General features: G+C 40.8%; 2 protein-coding genes across 4 annotated transcripts; both read left to right on the forward strand.

Moving 5' to 3' along the window:
- The first annotated feature begins 2,335 nt into the window (after window positions 1-2,335).
- On the forward strand, window positions 2,336-5,880 carry FABP7 (fatty acid binding protein 7). Its single transcript, XM_086876914.1, has 4 exons — window positions 2,336-2,521; window positions 3,162-3,334; window positions 3,950-4,051; window positions 5,516-5,880. Exons 1-4 carry the CDS (start codon window positions 2,449-2,451, stop codon window positions 5,564-5,566), a joined length of 399 nt encoding a protein of 132 aa, XP_086733040.1. The 5' UTR covers window positions 2,336-2,448; the 3' UTR covers window positions 5,567-5,880.
- Window positions 5,881-8,155: 2,275 nt separating this feature from the next.
- SMPDL3A (sphingomyelin phosphodiesterase acid like 3A) lies at window positions 8,156-20,816 on the forward strand. Of its 3 annotated transcripts, none has more exons than XM_086876911.1 (8): window positions 8,156-8,513; window positions 9,947-10,160; window positions 11,212-11,356; window positions 14,260-14,356; window positions 15,613-15,791; window positions 16,947-17,127; window positions 19,018-19,142; window positions 20,310-20,816. In XM_086876911.1, the coding sequence occupies exons 1-8, from the start codon at window positions 8,423-8,425 to the stop codon at window positions 20,619-20,621; spliced, it is 1,344 nt and encodes a 447-aa protein (XP_086733037.1). In that variant the 5' UTR covers window positions 8,156-8,422; the 3' UTR covers window positions 20,622-20,816. The 3 variants fall into 3 exon arrangements, with proteins under 3 accessions (XP_086733037.1, XP_086733038.1, XP_086733039.1); XM_086876912.1 differs by lacking the exon at window positions 8,156-8,513 and adding an exon at window positions 8,624-8,781; XM_086876913.1 differs by lacking the exon at window positions 8,156-8,513 and adding an exon at window positions 9,096-9,194.
- The last annotated feature ends 204 nt before the right edge of the window (window positions 20,817-21,020 follow it).

Raw genomic sequence — 21,020 nt, forward strand, 5'->3', positions numbered from 1 at the left:
AAAGTATAGAATGAAGGCTGAATGAGGCTGATGGCCCCATTCTCTGAATGTCTGAGGGCATGTGAAGCAGGGATATAACAGGGAGAAAAGTAGCCAAAACCAGGTTGTCTGTCTGGTGTTTGAAGGCTGAAGGTTAGGGTAGTCTCACCAAATGGCCTTTGGAAGCAAGGATTACTCATTACACAGAGATGCAGAATTTTCATCTTTTAAGCAGACCTTGTACAGGGAATGCAAATGTGCCTACTTACACTGGTCAGGTGGTGTAAAGGGTTTAGTGTAAAGGAGAATGAATCCCTGGCTGTTCAGAATCTCCTGAGATACTATTTGTCGTGGGAGCACACAGTCAGTTAAAACCATCCAAGTGCTGATAGCACAAAAGCAACTCCAAGCTGGTCTCTTGTGCAGCGACCTAAAATGCGCACCAGATCAGTGTATTTCACACCATGGTCTCTCAGCAAAGTATTTATACCGATCAAGATGTCTTGTACTAGTTTTTGATGTTAGCATAACTCTTGCATATGGGTCCACAATCAAACACAGGGCATAAGATGCTATGGAAAACATTTTGAACTGTGGCTTGTCACCCCACAAAGGAGTCAACAATGTAACATTTCCTACTGTTGATTTACCCTGGTCCCAAATCATCACTAACACAGAGAGGTGGGAACTCACCCTCATAAAACACAATGTGAGGACTCTGGCAACCTATCTGCTTTAGAAGGAATGTGAATATTTTAACAGACCCTCGTTTTATATTTGAAGTGTGGCACAAAGTTTTACAGAATGTATTTTTCTTAAGAAATTCTTACTTATTTCCTTCCCCTTAAGGGCAGATCATTACACTAATACTTGTCTTTTTTAAATGCATTGAGAAATCCTGGCAGAACAAAGCTATCCCATCAGGTACAACTGCTTAAATTATGAAGGATCCTGAAGAGGCTGCTTCCCAAGGGCCAGGCTGCAGCATTGTCTGGAAGAATGTGCAAGGCAGAAGTGTCCTTGAAGAGACCAGCTACCAGGAGTGGCACTGAATTGTTTTCAGGAGTTTTATATCACAAAGTCTGTGAGGCTGGTTGTATACAAGCCCCAGTGAGCAAAGAAAGCACAAGCTCACCCAGGCTGTGTGTACACATCTGCACCAGAGTAATAAACAGGGGCTCCAGGGCTACTGCAAAGAAAATCTGTATGAGCAGATAACTTTTTCTTTCAGTACTGGGAGAGGAGACACTGCCAGTTCATGAGGATATTGCTTAAATAATTTAGAATTTAATATCACAGAATCATTGAATGATGTGGGTTGGAAGGGATCATCCAGTTCATGGTCAGGGACTGTTCCACTAGTGCAGGCTGCTCAATGCCCCATCCAACCTGGCATGCTTAGATTAAAACTCCACCAGAAACATCATTTGCCCTACATTCAAAGAAAGTGTCATACTACAAGAGCCTGAAAGAAATGCAAATGATGGTCAAAAACTAATCTAAAAATATTAGAAAAACATTCCTAATTATTTTTATTTTATATGGCTGAAGTAGGTGGAAAATTGTTGAGGTTTTGTTCCTAAACCACTTAAATTCTCTTTTGTGCAGTCCCTGAGTTTTGTTGCAGGAACTGAAGTGCTCGATTCACTATTCTGGAATCCATCCAAGCCATAGGTCAGGAAAAGCTGACACCGTGGGATGTCCCACAGAGACAGGCTGCTTTCTGAAAAGCACTCAAGATGAGACAAGATGACCACCTAATGCCTTCATAAATTTCAAAGAACAACTAGAAGGAAGACATTCCCTCTCTTGCAGAAAAGAAAGAGAAAGAAAAAAAGAAAAAGAAAAGAAAAATGTTTTAAGCTCTTTTCCTTTTTCTTCATTTTTAATCTCCAAATAATGATAGTTGTGGAGCCAAGATGCTGTTTAGAGCCAGGAACAGCAAATACCAAGTTCAGACAGCATCCATAGAGATGCTATTGTGGGTAAAGGGGTCTGCACTCGGCCAGCACCAAAACGGCCTTGAAAATCTTCATGGGAAAACTTTTGGAGTTGGCGTTCTGCAGTAGCGTTTACGATCCTGTGTTTTCTCTCAGCAGCCCATCCCGCTGGGTGCCCGCTTCTCGTTTTGCCCGCGCGTTCCTTTAACAGCGAGGCGGGCGGGGGTGTCCCCGGGGCGCCTCGGGCGAGGAGCGGCGCGGCAGGCGGAGGCAGGCGGAGGCAGCCCCTCTCCCTGCCCTCTCCACGTCCTGCCGAGTGTCCGGCCGGGCACCCCGCGCCCCCTCCCCGGCGGCGGGAGCGCCCTCCCCCGGTGGTGCGGGCGTCTCCGCGGCGGCCGTCGGGGGCGGACCGCGGCCGCCCCCCGCCCCCGGCCCCCCGCCGGGCTCCGGCTTTAAATGCGGGGCGGCGCGGCCGCCCCGGCGCTCCTGCCATCCCCGGCACCGCGCTCGGAACACGCAGCCGGCCGCCATGGTCGAGGCTTTTTGCGCCACCTGGAAGTTGGTAGACAGCCACAACTTCGACGAGTACATGAAGGCACTGGGTAGGTACGGCCGGGCGGCGACACCTTAGGGAACCTTGAAATTTTTCACCGTCTGGAAAAAAAAAAAAATTAAAAAAAAAAATAAAATTGAAAAGGCTCCCCACTATTGCCAGAGGTTTAGGTGAAACACTGGCAGCAGTGGTGATGATGGAGGGGGCGGTTTTGGCGGCTGTGCTTCTCTCCATGGGGCTAATTCGATGCGAATCATTAATTTGGGGGGGCAGGGTGTGTTTGTGTGGGAGAGGCTCCGGGAAATGCCGCCGGGCTGTGGGAAGCGTGTGAAAGACGAGCACGTGCTGCCTGAGGATAAGTTTGAAACAAACAAGCCGAAAAGAAATCATTATGCCGGAGTGATAAGGAATTGAGACTGAGCAGCAAAAGCGATCGCGGCCGTGCGTGTGACCGCGGACAGAGCGCGGTGCCGCCGTGCTCGGCGGCGAGGGAGGCGCGGAGCTACAGCTGGGCGGACTGTAGCGATGTACAAGGGCACGGGAGAAGCAGAAAGCAGCGTTTCACAGGGATAGCTTACAGCTGTAGTGCGGGGTGAAAGATCTCTGTACGTCGAAATGTGGGGGGGGGGGGAAAAAAAAGTAAAAATACCGAAGTTTTATGTATTTCTCTTTTCCCTTGAATGGTCTAGGAGTGGGGTTTGCAACACGGCAGGTGGGGAATGTGACTAAACCCACTGTGATTATCAGCAGCGAGGGGGACAAAGTAGTGATCAGAACTCAAAGTACTTTCAAAAACACAGAAATCAGCTTTAAACTCGGAGAGGAATTTGATGAAACTACCCCAGATGATAGAAACTGCAAAGTAAGTGAACTCTGGGGCTGCCGTCGCCTCTCCTTTTTTCTTCCCTCCCCCCAGGCTCTGCCCTTTGGTAGGGTAAAAGAAAAAGAGTAACTTCTGTTGCTACTAGTTATAGCACGGCAAAGGACGGGAAAACAAGGCAAGATTGAGTCCTGCTGCCTGTACGTGCTTACACCATGACTTTTTTGAATGTATCACCTTGCCAACTCCCTGTCCGTCGTCCAGTGTCAATTGATTGTGTTAGTTGCCCTCTTTTCTCACAAGCCAAATAACATCTTTTCCCAGTCAAAAGAGTCAGATGCCTCTTTTCCTGCACCTTTGGGGGCTTAATATCAAATATTATTCCAGGCCACATCTGAAACAGGTTCTTGGGAGACTGGAACTCAAAGGAAACAACTTTTTTATCCTTTGACACAAACAAGAATTGTGTGGATTTCATACTTAAAAACGAGGATGATTCATAGCCTTGGCTTTAAAATGGCTGGGACTACTTTATCATTCTAGATCCACATCCATCTATTGAAGAGAATTCAATAGAACAGTGCATGCTGCATGTGTGAGCAGAATCCCAAGTACCCTAATTAAAGGCATGTCTTTGTGTTTCTTGGTATCTCACAGTCAGTTGTGACCCTGGATGGAGAGAAGCTAGTGCACGTACAGAAATGGGACGGCAAAGAGACAAACTTTGTGAGAGAAATAAAGGATGGCAAAATGGTAATGGTAAGTATAGAGCACACTGAGCATTTGCATGCACTGCAAACACTCCTAACTTACCCTTATCTCAAGCTTTGTGAACAGTGTGACTTAGACACAAACTCAAAACTAATTGGTGGGGAACGCTAACAGGGATTTCTAAAATGTTTAGTTTGGTTTGGTTCGTCTTTTACTGACAATTAAAAAATTGCCAGTGGCTTAGGTAGGTCAGCCTGTGGATTTCCAGACATATATATGTTCTTTCTAGACTCTTATGTAAATACCCAGGAAAAAAGTCCTGATGAGCTTGTAATGATACAAAGTTCTTGATTATATAGGAAATTATCTGTTGCCAGTGACAATTTAGACTTCTTTAAAAACTTTTTATGTATGCACACATAAATAGTATTTACTTACACAGAACAAGTAGTTTCCTGTGAAAATAAAATTACAATATTATGGGAGCCAATATTTTTTTTCATATTTAATAATAAAGGGTTTAGTCCTCCTGTCTAGTTAAAAGCCATGATAAACAGCAATTGTGTGGAGAACAGTCAGAGAAAATTCACCTGCCTTTCCTGACTTTTTAGGAACAACACTATGGGCTTGAAAATAAATGTTATAAAATAACATAATATATGAATAAATGTTAAAAGTTACTATAGCTAATGTCCAGGATAGCACTTTCCATGGCATAGAGATGTAGCTTTCAAAAATAAAATGTCTTCAGCTGTACTAATCTGTCAGATTTGATTGTTGAAGATCAGTTATTTTGTTTCCTAATTATTTCAGAGAGTATCTATGTGGATGAAGACTTACAATACTTTACAAACTTTACAAGCATAGTGAAACACAAGTGACAAGTGTTTCAAGGGAAAGCACATGCTTTTCTTTTTGAAGCAGCTATGCATGAATCACACAGATATAGAAAATCTTGTCCTTTGGAATTTGAATACAATGAGATGCCTTGTTCTACTACAGGAAATAGCTCCAGAATGCACACAGTAGTTGGTGTTCTGCACAACTGCAGTGACTAGAGTATTGGTAGTTCTAGCTACACAGGGTACAGAATGTACCTTTTTAAGACAAGGCTCTCCTGGAGTTTATATTTATGCATAATAATATAGAGGCCTTGTAATTTTAGGTTGCATATCTTAGTGGGATAAAGCTTGGGAAAATAAGTGTTAAGTCTGTATTAAAACAATGCTATATTTTAAGAAAATAAACAGAAAGTTAAATTTTTAACAGCTGCCTTGTAAATGTGTATTGTGTTTCTTTGGTGTGAAAGCAGCAAGGAGAAAGCTGTGATTCCCATAAGAAATGATGCTAAGGTTTGGCTTCTTGTTCATTTAAAATGTCAATGATCTATTTGTTTTTCTGTAAATTACATAGTATAAGCCAACCTTGATTTAGCATGGACTTCATAATGTGTTAAACCATTACAGAAAATGGCCCAGCCTCTTAACATTTGTCTTTTCCTTGGACTTGCAGACTCTCACCTTTGGTGACGTGGTTGCTGTTCGCCACTATGAGAAAGCATAGAATACACCCAACTTCTGTCCAGATGTTACTTCTGTTGGATGGGTTAATGCCCTGTCCATGATTGGTCGTAGCTAAAATGCACATTTCTTGCATGAAAGGTTAATAAAGATTTTTTTTTTTGTTGGGGGGGTGTTTTTTTATAAAAAAAGTTATGCCATCAAACTGGCATGCTTGTTCTGTATAGTGAAACAGTTTAAACTTGGCATTAAATTTCTGATACACTTGCCTCTTTTTTTCCTTTTTTACAGTAAATGAAAAATATTTGAATAGCTTTGAAATGCAGATAAAACAAATTAAAACGTTTTTTAAACCTGTGTTCCTTTTGTATTTAATCAGCTAATGTATCGGTGTCCCGGAGGGAGGTATTCAGAGTTTCTTTTTCTGAGTTAAAAGGCCAGAAAACCATGTGGTACACAATGATGCAGCAACCTTTCTATGCAGAAAGGAAATGAAAATTGACTTTGGTGGCTTTTTGCTGGAAAAATACAAACTTAACTGTATTTATGTAGACAGAGAAGTGAGATGTTCACATAAGTTTCAGCTCTTCACTGGGAATTTGTTACTAAGTGCAGGTTAAGGTCAGTAGATTGGCAGATGATGTTCCAGAGTTTGTAGAGTTTTGATTTTAATAGTTAGAGCTTTAAATTTGTTTTGATAGATTTGGTGGGTTTTGGGGTTTTTTTTTGCTAATATGCAAATATTAAAGTCTTTCAAAGGGTGGGAGGAAAGGGTAAAGATCATAACTCCCTTACATCGGTCTCCACTGGAATGGGAGGAAAACAGTACAACATGAACCTACTGCACTTCCCTCAGAGCTGTTGTTTCATAGCTAATATGTACAAGAGATAACAATTTGCACTGTGAGCAATTTAAAATAAAATGCTTCTTAAATGAGAAATTAAGACCTTATTCCTGAACAATATATTCCTATAAGGCCAGAGTGGGAAAAACTGCTGTATGCTTAGGAAAATTGAAACAGATTTTTAGCAGCATTGAGGAAATTGTTTGGAGAGTCCATGTTTTCTACACACCGACTCAGAGAACCACACAGAGGTGTAGCTACCTATAGCCTTGTAAACAAAGGCAAAGCTGAGCTGTGGATTTAGCTGGTCATTGCTCTGTGAGTGGTATGTGTGGCTGCAGCCAGAGGTGCAGGATTCGCATCTTGCCCAACTTCCCAGGCCTCATCCTTCAGATCTGGCATGCGATAATGTGAAGAGGTTTCTTGCTTCCCTGGATGGATAGAATATGGGTAGAGAATGGGTAACTCATCTGACAAAACTCCACATGTAACTGGCACCTACCCCACACAAACATAAAATTCAGTGCTGTTAATTTTTTCACAAAAGACAGTTTGAAAGGAATATTGAAGTCTGTTTTCTCTTGTGGTAGAACACTGTACAATCTGGAAAACAGAGCCCTTTATAATAAGCTTTTGTAAATATATTTTACATGGTAGACAGTGATAGTCTTTAAAATCTAAGAGCTATCTTTTTTTAATCAAAGAAATGAAAAGTAGAATGTGATCGAGTGGTATGGGGAACTTCACTTGCTATGCTTTGGGCCATTTCACTGGTATAGTGCAAGTTATTTTTAAGCAGCATCTTTTGCCCTTTGGTTTTATCAATCTATTTAATCCTCAGCTTCAGTACCTAAAACAGCCTTTCTCTCCCTCTCCTCTGCTGCTGCCTGCTTGCCTGTGGGTACATGTGCCACATGACTGTCCTTACCAGCCACCTTTTCTCAGAAAGTTGGGAGCAGCTGCTTTTCCCTTTTCATTGCAGTAAACAGACTTGCTTTCCCAATACTGCCGTTTATCTGCACAGCAAATGTTTTGTGGGGTCATGAATTAAAAAACCTAGGTGTTTGTTTGTTTTTCTTAAATACTAGGAAAGGAATGCAGAGGAAAATTATTAAAACTTGGTTTAGAAATAAACTCTGATTGGTAAATATAATGCATTACAGTCACTTTTAAACAAAGAAAAGTAACCCTTTAAATAAAAGTTACTTTTCCCTATCCTAAATATAAATTATATTGTTGCCAAATAAGGGAGAGAAAAGTGGTGCTTGTGAAGTAACTGACACTGCTCAGAGGAGTAGAAAAGAGACGAATATACTGACACATAGGACTTCTTCCAGCTGCTGCTGACACAACTTTGCAGAGCCGTGACAGGAACAGCAGTGAGCAACGGGACATTTCAGGGGAGCCACAGGATTGCATTATAGCTGTGATCATCTCCTAAAACTGACGCCAAGTACTCTTCTCTATATGAGACTACTTTGACTTCTATGAACAGCAGTTCTAAAATCTTTGGCAGCAGAGACTTATATTTACAATATACCTCATCGCTCCCCTTAAGCTTTATTAAAGGTGTACTTGATAGTATTTTTCATAGTGTTGGGTGTTTTTGGGATTTTGTTTTTTACAGCCTTAAAAGTAATCGGAATCCATTTTTACATGTATGCCATGAGAAACCTTCCTTCCAAAAGACGCTTGAGAGTGGCGCGGGGTGTAGAGCACAGCCGCCTTACATCAGCCGGTGCCCCGGCTCCAGCCCTGCCCGAGGCCAGGCTTGGCTCCTGCGAGCTCCTTCGCGCCGAGCCGGGCGGGGGTGGCACCTCCTGAAGGTCACCGCGGGCACGGCCGGCTCAAGGCGGCAGCCCGAGTCCGACAGCGGGGTCGCGGACCGGGGCTGCTTCTGGCCCCGAGCGGTGCGGGCGGGGCGCGGTGGTTTCCGGCGGCCCCGCGGAGGGCCGGGGCTTGCACAAGCCGTCCGGGGCTCGCCTCTTTCCCGGCCGCCGGGGCGGTCACACGAGCAGCGCCGTCGGCGGGCCGGGCGCTCCCGCAGGGCCGACATGGAGCTGCGGGCGGTGCTCGGGCTGGCGCTGCTCTGCTCCGCGCTGGAGGCGGCGCCGGCCGGCCCGCAGCGGCCCCGCTCCGCCGTGGGTGAGTCGGCCGGGGGTCAGCGGCTGAGGGGCCGCCCGTGGAGGGCGGGGGAGGCGGCTGAGGGGCGGCCCGGCGAGGGAGGCCCGGCCGGGGGCCGCTGCCAGCCCGGCGGCGGAGGTGGGGGGCGGGCTGCGCGGTCCCTTCTTGCGGTAGCCCTTCCCTCCCCCTGGCACCGCTCCTCGCACATAACCTGCTGCCGTAGCATTCCCTGTCCCAACTGGCTTCGGCCACACGTGACTGCTAGATCAGTCCACATGGCTCTTTTCAGGTACGGGGGGTTACACGGGGTTTATATTTAGTCGTCCCGGCAGGCCGGCGGGTGAGGTGAGGTGAGCCCTGCCCTGCTCTGGCGCGGTGTCCCGAGGCACGCACTGCAAACACCGCGTTTGGGGGCTGTGCTGGGCTGTGCTGGGCTGTGCTGGCAGCAAACACACGCTCTGCCTGGCCTGATCCCCGCTCGGGGCGTGCGTGCAGGTGAAACCATGTAGAAATGGTTTCCCACAGAATTCTCATCCCATGTTACTCACACTTGCCTCGGGACAAGCACACAGCAGTGTCCCGGCGTTTGTCTCCTGTTGGTAGGCATCACAATTTTACAGATGTTGAAGATCACCTCTAGTCTTTGATTCCTGAAAGAAAACTCCATGAGGTACAGCCGTGTGGTGCCTGCTCGCCCATAGAGTGAGTGTGTGACCTTGGGAAAAATCAATTTATATCTGTCCCTGTTTCACAACCACTGCCCCAGATACATGTGTGCCTTTACCAAGTGCTTTGAAACTGACAGAAAGAAAATACTCTAAAATTTACATGAAACTTGAAGGCTGATACACAGGCTTTGTTCATCTTATTCTACATATTCTTAAACTTCTCAGCTGCTTTATCCATGTAGTGCTATGTAACAGTGGCTGAGAGCATGTCAGCCTGGACGGTAGTGGGTAGGTAGGGCTAACACAATGCTCTATGGTGAGAGGCCCAGTCTCTACACATGTGCTGTTTCTTGTCTTTCTTTCTAGACATCTTTCTTGTCATCTTTTGCAGTAGCTTCCAGCCAGGGAAAGTCTGGAAAAATAATTAAAATGTGGCTCCCTTTCTTTTCAAGTGGAATGGAGAAGTCCTTCTATTGCTTCTACTATCCAGTTTCCAGATTGCTATTAATGGAAAGGAGGTGATTTTTCAGTTCCTTCCAATCTCCATTTCATTTTTGGTGAATAGCATATACCCATGCCTCTGCTTCTGTTTTCAGATTTTCTAAGCAGTCTACATGAAGGACTCATCAGGAAGAACTTGCTCATACTTACCAGGCAGGCTAATCAGAAACCTATTAACTTTAAATAGGAGCTGTAGATAAACTGGAGTAAACTTGGAAATACTCTGGTATATCCAGTTCAAATGCAAATAAAGAATTTCCTTTAATCTTTGTTTTCTGAAAACAGGGCAATTCTGGCATGTATCTGACCTACATTTAGATCCGACTTACCACATTACCCCTGATCGCACCAAAGTCTGTTCTTCTTCCAAAGGAGCCAATGCCTCCAACCCAGGCCCTTTTGGGGACTTTTTGTGTGATTCTCCTTATCAACTTATTTTGTCAGCATTTGCATTCATGAAGGATTCAAAAGAGCAGGTTTCATTCATGATTTGGACAGGGTAAGTGTTCAAGTCACTCTGCACTTAAAGCTGGATAGCCAAATAGTGTGGCAACTCACAAGTTTGTATTTGCACCAACAGATTGAAGTTCAGTATCTCACAAATGCTAGTTGTCCCTTTAGTTGTCCAAATGGCAAAAGTGGAAGAGTGAGTGAGAGCATAAGGCTTCAGGGACAGATTTTGATCTCTGTAGTAACTGCTATATTGTTCATTGTCATATTTAGCATAGGGCTATATTAGTGAGAGTTAATAAAAATGGTGCAGGGTGGGCGGGAAGTAAAAAATGCAAAAAGAAAGGTCAGGGCAGTAACTGACTCATTGCAAGCTTCTGTTGAGTAAGAACATTTACCTTTCCTGTTCCAGACTCTCAGAGATGTTACCTGTGAGGTTTTGTGTGCCTTAGCAGTGGGACTAGACAAAGAAGTGTGAAAGGGAGCAGCTTCATAGTACTATGCTATCAAGGCATAGTACTGTGCCTTGTTACTTTCTAGGTATTCATAAAAGATAGCATTAACTTACCCTTCTGCCATAGCAGAACTCTCAGGTCTAACACCACCCAATTTTTTAAAGCATACATCGATGGATAATTTATCAAAGAGATTAGTATTTTTGATTGTGAGAACTAGTTTATGTTAAATCACTCATTTTTACTGGGAGTGTTAAATATATGAAGGCAAGTGATTAATTTATTTCACTTACCTTATTGTACTTAATTTTCAACAGGATATTGTTAAAAGGGAAAAAGAAACTAGCAATGATGTGCAGGTGATGAAAGATATACAACACAAACTGCACAGTAGCTCAAAATGATGACTAATTTCTAAGAAATCTTCATTATGATAAATATGAATCATAGGATAGACATTGTCTAAACAAGTCTACTTGTTCATGTTTTTTTAAACAAAAGCCTTTGCAGAGAGCCTTTGATTCTGTGATTTTAATTAAGTTGTATAGTAGTGTTACATGCTAGAATGTAGATGTGTTTGCAGACTTCTTTGCCTTCCTTGTGTTGCTAACAAACCTTTGTTAATCAAACATTTTCCTTTTTCAGAGATAGCCCTCCTCATGTTCCCATAAAAGAGCTCTCAACAAAGTTGGTCATCAGCATCATTGGTAATCTGAGTTCTACAATTCGTAGTTTCTTTCCAGATCTTCAGGTTTTTCCAGCCTTAGGCAATCATGACTACTGGCCACAGGTAAAACAAGTTAGAAATTTGTTCATACATCATACTGAGTGTGTTCTTAACTCCTGGGAAAGCACGTATGAAAAATAATTATGTGTAACTGTTATTCTGGAGACAGAATTCTACAGTTAGCATATAATAGTATAAATAGTTCCACTTTAGAACAGAAACTACATGACTCTCTGTGCACTTACCTAGGGAAACCCTGACCCTGGGTACAATCTGTACATGGCCTGAGGTCACACAAATTTACTACTAATCATTCCTCATGGCTTAGAACCACCATGTGTCAATGTAGTTAATACACACATACTTTTCCTTACTGTGTCATGTGTCATGTCATGCGTGGGTATACAGTAACTTAATCTAGCAGAAGTGACATCAATAATGGACCTGTGAGCCTGTGGTAAGTTTTAAAGCCTACTGAAAGGCCTACTGGAAATCTGTCAGCTAGCATCATTAGATTTTTTTTTCTTTTTAACTAAAATAATGGCTGAGTTTTTGTAACGTTCCCATAGTTTTGCCACTACTATTAAAAATATGTCTACTTTTCTTTCCTCATTGGGCATTTAGAAATAATCACATTGATGATTCACTAGTTATGTGCAGCTGAGGATGGTGCTTTTTCACTTTGACTGTGCTGAATATTGTTCTTGGCATGCTCAAAAGTAAACAGTTGCTTCATTTGTCCTTTAAAGTGTTTTGTGGGTCGATCTGGCAGCACACTGGATCAGAAACAAATGCTGTCATTGGATGTGAGGATATTGGAAGGGATGTGAAGCAGGTCAGCTGAAATATTTTGTTTGAAATTCCTCATGGGAATTCAGTAACACCCCTTCACACCCTCAAGGCTTGTATTCCAGCTTTCTGTGGTGTTTTTTAGGCCTGTCAGGGTGTAGGTTGGTGCAGCAGGTGATTGTGTGATTGTCAGTGTCATTGCTGGAGCTAGTGGTTTCCTAATAGGGGCATAGCAGAGGTGCTGAGAGACATGGCAAAGAAAACGTGAGAGACAAAGTAACAGCTAGATGTATATTGGAAGTGGGAGTGCACAAACCAAACTGTGACTTCAGTCCTTTGTGTTCTTACTGTGGTAGTAAAGCTACAGCTTTTCATATGCACTGGCATGGGGACAGGTTGATTCACTAGAAAACACTGGGAAGGTATTAAATAACACCTTAACTGAAGTGTCACAGAGTGTTTTGTGTTCACTTTGTTTCATTTTAAAAAATGTCTTAGTAGAGAATTGTTATTCAGCAATCTCATCTGACAGAGGAAAAAAAACCTAAAAAAACCTTGTAAACAAGGAATGTAGGGACTTTTTCAACAAATATGAATTTTGTTTGTGAAATTAAATCTGGAGACAGAAAGAAAAGATACTCAGAAGGGGCAGATGGGCAGCAAATAGAAAATTGAAACAAGCTGGTGATTGGAATAACTGGTGATTGTTGTTAGTTCTCCCTGCACAAAGCCATTCAGGAGTGTTTCTGTGATACTTTGAAATGGCATGTTTCACCAACGTGCAGAACTGGCATGTTTTTCAGTTATTGTTTGAAAAAGACATGGGATCAGACAATCCCCACTATGGGGTTATTTCAACTTGTTCAATTTTTTAATGTTTGTTTTTTGCTCTTTATGACATTTCTTCTTTTTTTCATATGGGTGGGCTTGGCAAATATCCTGTAGAGCGGAAGTGATATGGAGCAAGCCAGGCACTGTAGGCTGTTCCAAATCAAGTGTAAATGCTGTACACACACTGCAAACCAAAGAATTTTATTGCTCTTTTGTGTTCTGAGCTGTCTGTCTTAACAACTGAACAATCCTGGGTGATTTTTCCTGAAGAACCTGTTAAAAATACTACTCAGGTTAATCAAGCATTGGCATACTTTTCAGATCATATATTGTAACCTTGGCCTTACTGCATAGTCTTACTTGTTTCACACCCTTGCCCCTGTTTAAAACAAGTCCCCAAACTGCTTATAGCAGTTCAGAGAACACTGACTTGCCTGGGGCCAGAGCACCTTCAGTCCATAACATGGCCTTTTATCTAGAATCAGGTTTTTGCTGTGTCTGTTAGTAACTGTTAGCCCTGGCTCAAAGCTGTCCTAACAGCACATGTCTGGGCACTGCAATCAACAAATGCCTCAACAGATGTCTGATTGCTCTGCTCCTAGACAGAGATTTACTGCCTAAACCTCTAATAACATAGGTTTAGTTTCAAAGATCTTAGAAAGGTCAAATTTTATGTTTAAGAAAACACGCACTGCAATTTTTTCAATCCCTGGGTTTTCTCCTTCTAGCACCAAGACTCCAGATGTTTTAGGAAAGGCAAGGACAGGCTGGTATCTTCCTGTCAGGGTTAGATCAGAGCATGGGTCTCATCAGACTGAAGAGTGCTACAGCCCTAATTACAGTCAGTGGGAGAAAACATTGACAAAACTTTCCCTTGTACATTTTAAAATGTTTTCTTACAAGAAAAAAAGGACATCATGAAAACATTTGTGAATTTCACCAGAATGGTTTCTGAGGGCCAAAGAGTTTTGGGGAGCTGCTATGAAACCCAAGTTACTTGAAGAAGAAACTTATTTTCATCCAAAAGACTTTATTTTTAGACTTTGACTTGACAGTTGATGCATTTATTAATTTTGCAGAATGTATGGTTTTCCATTCTGCTGTATTCTTAAGGCTTGACATGTTTCTGGCATTAGTTTAATAATGCATTAACAATGCATTGCAATCAGTTCTAAGTTTAGGCATTTTTTCCTGATCAGCCACACTGGATATTCAGCAGTTGTTTTTTTCCTTTCTTGAATTTCTCCTGGTGATGAGTGGATACACTTACATTTTATGCAAGAGGTCAGGCAAGTTTTTTGTCTGTGTGTCTGAATACTAAGATTTAGGCAGGTTCTCTCTCACAGGACCAGCTTCCTGTAACTACCAGTGAAGTTTACAATGCTGTAGCAGATTTCTGGAAACCTTGGCTAAATGATGAAGCAATCAATACCTTCAGAAAAGGTAAAGTATGGCAGTAATACATTGTGAAACTAGGGCTTAGAAAATTAATGATTCTGTGGATTTGTCCTGTTTGTTTAGCTAAGTCTCATAGGATGAGTCAGAACAATGGATTATCTATAATGCTGCTCCTGGAAGAAGTTACTTATCTTTTTGAATGGCAATGCCTATATTCAGAATACATTTATTACTTTCTGATGCAATATTTATCACTTCTTGTAACATGTTTAGTGTTATTGACTTTGAACCAATGCATGTGAAATATCTTTCTGCTTTCGAGACCTCGTAACACTTTTTAGATGAAGGGTGCATGACACACACGAAACTTTACTTTGATGGGAAAAAAACTGTTAAAATGCTGTTTTTGTTTTAATGACATATGTATTTCAGAGCACACTGAATAGGTACATTTTTATTCAGGTTATGATGGCACATAGCTTTGGTGATTATGCCATTAATATTTGTGTGCACCTTACTAAACTGGCAGAATAATTATATCCTAATGAGAATTTTTCTTTTTAGCAAACGACTGAAATGTTCAATCCAATTTCCAATCCACTCAAACATTAGGGATTTGGAAGTTACATTTGTGTTTTTGTGTCCTGAATGAAAGCAAACTCTGGATAAGAGTGGAAGTAGAAACTCGAATGAGGGTAATAAAACTCAAAGAGGCAGACCTTAAGTTAAATTATATTGTTATTCTTCTGTTGCCATGGCTCCATTGAAGTCCATGAACTATGAATTTATACTTATTGAAGAAGCTCAGCATGCCATGGAGAATTTTTGGAGCAAGGTTTGAAAAATGTGATCCTTACTTTTCATCATATCATCAGTCTGAAGTTAAATGACTTCCAAAGTACAAGGCTACTAAGCTCAAACAGTTGTTCCTGAAGGAGCCTCTATGTTTGCGGTATTTCAAGAAGTATGGGCCTTTCACAACTACTGTATCTGTCAGTGTGGAAGAAATATTACAGGGCACTTTTTGCATGTCAGTTGGACAATTGCATCTAAATACTGTCAAATAAACACTAAGATAATACAGGCAAGAATTCATAAATAATTCAGTGTCAGCTTCTAGTAAAATGTGGCTGAAAACATTGTTAACAAGGTCTATTGTGATAAGGTGACTGTGGCTTGAATGAGTATGATATCCTGTTAGAAAGAGGAAAGTTGGGTATTTTGTCAGTGGTGTACTTTGATTGTAAAGTTGTGCTTTGAAGCCTTTAATTTGTTATCTGATGTTGGTTTTATTTTCACAGGTGGCTTCTACACACAGTTGTTTGAACCCAGTAATAGCCATCAACCACTCAGGATAATCAGTCTGAACACAAATTTGTATTACAGCCCCAACAAGGCAACTGTGAATATCACAGACCCAGCCAACCAGTTTGCCTGGCTGGAGGAAATACTTGAAACCTCTTCACAAAAGAAGGAAAAGGTAGGGATCTGGAACAGAAGCAATCATTATTTGTTTCAATTTTGAAAAAAATAAAAAAAAAAAAAAGATGGAATAAGTAGGAAAAATGAAAGTATAAACACACTTCTAGAAGAATAATAATAATAATGCTGCCAAAGATACTACAAAGTCAAAATTTTATTTTTTCATAATTCCTCCTTTAATATGCACATTTTACGGCAATAATTAATAAACTAGTTGAATTAAGTTTCTCAAATGATATAGTAAAATACTTTTTCTTTCCTACCATGTAAAATATTGTAGAGGTCAGTTTGACCTTTTTACACATAGCCTTTAATTTTCAAACATATGCTCTTGGCCTAAGACAAAAGCTAGCATATTTTATTTTCATTGTAATGTAAAGTATCAAAAATAGAAATTAGAAAAGAGTTTATCAGCCAAAAAATTTAGCCAGGTTGCAGTACTTGCTATCATTTGAGTGCTATAATAACTTGTCGTATAATACACAGGTTTTGAAGTGAAGGTTTAAATTGTTGTCTCCTGATTGACTGATTCATTCATTGGCATGGGGATTGGATCATCATCTGAGCAAAAGTATTTAATTGAAACATGTTTGCATTTGGCTACAGTGTTGCAATTTTAGAATGTTATATTACACTCAGGAGAAAAGAGATATCCCTTTCTCAGGAGACCCTGCAGCATGTTAGTTGGTGTGTGCAGTTGGCACTAAGTATCTACTACCTCAGACAGGAGTTTTAACTAGTTATCCATGTTTCTGGTGACTCTCTGACTCTGGAGTAGACTGTAATACTCAAACATATTTTTTTTCTTCTGTCCTCTTGTGATGCCAAATTATAAGCCTTGCCCTAGTAACTTATTTTTTTTTCATTTGAAGTAATTGATAACATTTTCCTTAGGCCTAAGACCATGCACAGATTTATTGGAACATTTTTTTCTCCCCAATAATATACTAAACTGGTATTATGAATTCAGGTGATCTTACTGTTGGGATTTTATATTAAAAAACTGTCATGATTTACAGCTTTTAGAATGCCATTTTAAAATGCTTTAAATAAAGTGTTACTATGAAACTGTGGTAACCACTTCTAGGATACAGTTAAGATTTTAAGTTTCAAATTAAGGTGCTAATTGTGCTTTCTGTATTTAATTCCTTAGGTGTATATAATAGGTCATGTCCCAGTAGGATATTTGCCATATGCAAGGAACACTACAGCTGTCAGGGAGTATTACAATGAGAGGCTGGTAAAGATTTTTCGCAAATACAGTAGTGTTATTGCGGGCCAGTTTTTCGGACATACACATAGAGATAGTATCATGGTCCTCCTGGATGAAGAAGGTAATGATGCTTGTTGACTCCTGAACTTTTTCTTCCTGATTAACAGCAAATTAATACTTTCTTGCATGTTCTTTCTAGTCAGCCTGTGTTATAAATAATTGAAGAAAGGAAATTGGGATATACGGTCATGTATTACTTATCTCACACACTCCAATTTTATTTCCAAAGAGAACCTTGCAAGGGTGACTGTCTTTTTTTTGTTGATGTCAGCAGAGACTCCCCAAGCTTCCTAACCTTTTTTTTTTTTTTTTTTCTTTTAAATGAATGCTTATGCCTATTCAAGAATTTCTAGTCTTTCCTCTCTGCTCTCCCAGTGACATGGGCAAATTATACCAGCCAGTTGCTATTGTGTAATGTGTCAAAGGGAATGTTCTCAGGCCAGCTAGACATGCTCTATGTTCTTGTATTTCCTGCATCATTACTGTGCCTCTCTGCTGAGTTCCCTGCTGCTTCAAAGTTAATTAAGATAAGGGTAAGCAGGAGGTAGGGGAAAGAAAGTCTCTGCCTGTTGCATCTCTTAGATCAGCTAATTTCCCTTCAAGAAAATCACCCACGTTGAAATTTTTGTTTATTGCTTTGAAATCCTTTAGTTCTAAGCATGGGCATGGCCATATGGAGCACTCGTAATATCTCTAACAGAAGAACTCTAACAAGTTTTGTCTTCATATTAGAACTGTAAGAGGTTACCCAAATGTTAAATGGCTCTTCATCTATGATTTATATAAACTCATATGAGCAATGCGCAAAATGCTGACTAGGTAATACTGTTCCAAATTTTTACCTTTTACATGGTGCTAATCTCTAATAAAAAATAATCCAGCCCAGTGAAAGAACTGGGCTTTATTTTTTGTTGTTGTTATTTTTTTTATTATTATTTATTATTTTATTTTTTTAAAATTATGCTCAATGCAGTCTTATACCTATATTTTTACACATTGTCCCATTTGTTCATGAAACCATCATCGCTGCTGCAAATTTCACTGGGAACAGATTGATCTTGGTGTTTGTTGTTAAAGTTTGCATGTGCAAGTAACTACTTCCCAATTATTTTAGTAATTTTGCATCTTTTGACAAAATTTAAATAGTAATCAAATACACATTGTGTATGTCTGTACAGTTTTAAACTGTCTTCTATTCAGGATGTCTTCCTCTTGACAAAATTCCAGAGAATTCAAGACAAATGCAATATTGCAGCCAACACCAGAGTACTGAAATAGACCTCAGCTGTATTTTCTCCAGAAGAATCTACTGATTTTCAAACTTTCAGAACTTCTGCCTATATGTGGAGGCTGACCTTGTGATTTCACTGCTGTGACACTGCTTTCTTTTTGTCCCACTGAGAACTTCTCAATGTACTCACCTGCACATTCTGTCTCAATAAAACTCACATACATCCTCATGGTTCAGTTGCTGTAAAGGTCGGTGTTCACACAGTAGATGCTGAGCTACTCAGGGTCAGGTGATGAAACAGACCCTGGTGTTTCTAATAACATCATGAATACATACAGCAACATGTAAAATACAGTATGGAACCAGCAATTAAAGTTTTTAAATATTTATTTAGTAGAAATATACAAAATACAGAGACTTTACATATAAGCAAGACCATTTTGCAGCTTTGGACAGACAGCTGAATTGGTTGGGAAGCCTCTAGTATAGACAGGCTTAAATGTTCTACACTGGAGTGGGTACTGTGATATTTCACAGTTTGGTCTATCCATTGGAAGTATGGCAGTTCACAGTAGGTACATCTAAATCAGGTGAAAAAATTTCTTAATGTCTTTAAGCCTGTCACTCTTGTTTTTGCTGTGTTGGTACTCTACAAAAACATTTGTTTGAAAAAGAAATGATTGAAAGGAAACTGTCTCCTCAACTTCCCTTTTTCTGCAGAAAAGCCAGTCAATTCCTTGTTCGTGGCACCTGCTGTAACCCCAGTGAAGGATGTATGGCAAATAGAGTCCAATAACCCTGGTGTCAGACTGTATCAATATGATCTTTTTGACTATAGCTTGCTGGTAAGTAAAGATTTTAAAGCATTATTTAAGACTTTATAGTGTCTGTAAAAATTACAGCAAGATTTCAGTCTTTGTAGTATTATGGCTGCTGGTGATGGAACTTGGGTGCCTATGCTTAGTTTTTCTTCCTGGGCATAGGAAAGGAAATCTGAAAGAGAACTTGGTTACTCTTCCTGTGCCTGCAGAGCTCCCCAGTACTTTCTGCTCTGTATTGAATATTCTTATGATGTAGAATCAAAGACAGAATTTTTCTGGGCAAAATCCTAAAACTGTTTGCAGGGATCTCTGCAATGCTGAAAGAGGTTCATCTGAATCTTGCATGCTTACATACCAATTTTGTTTTCTGGCCATAGCCTGGGTTTTGGGATGCAGCCCATGAAATGTTTCTAAAGGGTGTAAACAGGCTGATGAAGAAAGCACTTTTAACCATAGAACGTTTTTTGTAATCATTCACCTTGCTATGTAGAGTTTTTGTAGGGAATATTAGATAAATTTAGAAGGAAAGTGAAAAGTAGAAGGCTTCTACTTTGTAGTTTCATGTGATTTTTGGAGATAAAGTGAATCCTGTGTAATTATTTTGGCTGTGAATGGTTTAGGCTTTCTCTCTGTAATTCAGGATAAAATCTTGACCCTGCCGAGTTCAGTGACAATGCACCCTGCAGCTTGATTGGGACTGGGGTTTCTCTCTGGAGACCTATGCTAATTCAGGCTGCTCCTTTCTTGTTCAAATTTCACTCCTGCATCGACATCCCTCCTTTTCCTTAACTTCATCCTGGGCCGTTCTTTTTCTGTCTGTTCTGCCCCTCAAGTAGAGCCCACAGAAAGGAAACTTCTGGCTCTTTTGCCCCACTCCTAAAGCAGATATGAGCGTTGTGGATTTTGGACAGGAAAGCCCTCTAAGACTGCCACTGCTGCCTTTGTGGCTCCTTTTTCTCCTCCTCCCCATCCCCCCACCATTACCGCTCTGCAAGTACCGGCTTTGGGTGTAAGCCCAGCGCTTGGGGTGGGACGTGACCTTCTATTCACATGTGAATAATGAGGAGTGACAGCTTCCTAATCAATATATCACTCCAGAGACTTAATGAAGCAGGGAAGAAAGCAATACAGCAGCGCCTATTTTTTTCTTTCTTTTTTTCTTTTTCTTTTTTTTTTTTTTTTTAACTGTAGGATCTTTGGCAGTTTTACTTGGACCTCAGAGACGCCAACAAGAAAAACGAATCGAACTGGAAATTAGAATATATCCTGACTGAAACTTATGGCATTGAAGACTTGAAGCCAGAAAGCCTATATGAAATGGCCAAGCAGTTGTCTATGCCACACAGCACACTGTTTGAGCAGTATTACAGTAACTATATTGTGAGTTATGACAAAACTATTCTCTGTGAAGAGGGGTGCAAGACCTGCCAAATATGCTCAATCCTCTATTTAGATTACTCCTCGTACGCAGATTGCATCAATCAGGGGGCAATGTGGAGATGAAATCTCTGTGCAGTTAATGCAGATAGTGACTTTAGCCTGTGATTTAAAGAACCTGCTTCTTCTTTCGCTCAAGCACTAACATGCTTGAGCCTGTGGGACTTCTCTACATTTCAGGGGAGAGGTAAAACTCCCTAGATCTTTCTTTTTGCAAATATGTTTTCCTTTATCATCTGAATAAAAATTTATTTGCTATGTTGTAGTGGCCAGATACTTTGCTTTGCCTCAGGTGTCCTGTACCCTCTGTAACAGGCATCCCATTGTGTTGAAATAGAAGTTACTCAGGTCTTTGTAAATCCGAGTCTTATTTCTCAGGGTGTATAAACACAGGCAATGCCATTTCAGGCTTGGATTTTTTATGGGGGCAGGTTTCAACCAATGGCTGTCAAAATTTGCAAACTG

The sequence above is a fragment of the Cyanistes caeruleus genome, chromosome 2 (assembly GCF_971803275.1).
Source record: "Cyanistes caeruleus chromosome 2, bCyaCae1.hap1.1, whole genome shotgun sequence".
Classification (NCBI taxonomy): Eukaryota; Metazoa; Chordata; class Aves; order Passeriformes; family Paridae; genus Cyanistes; species Cyanistes caeruleus.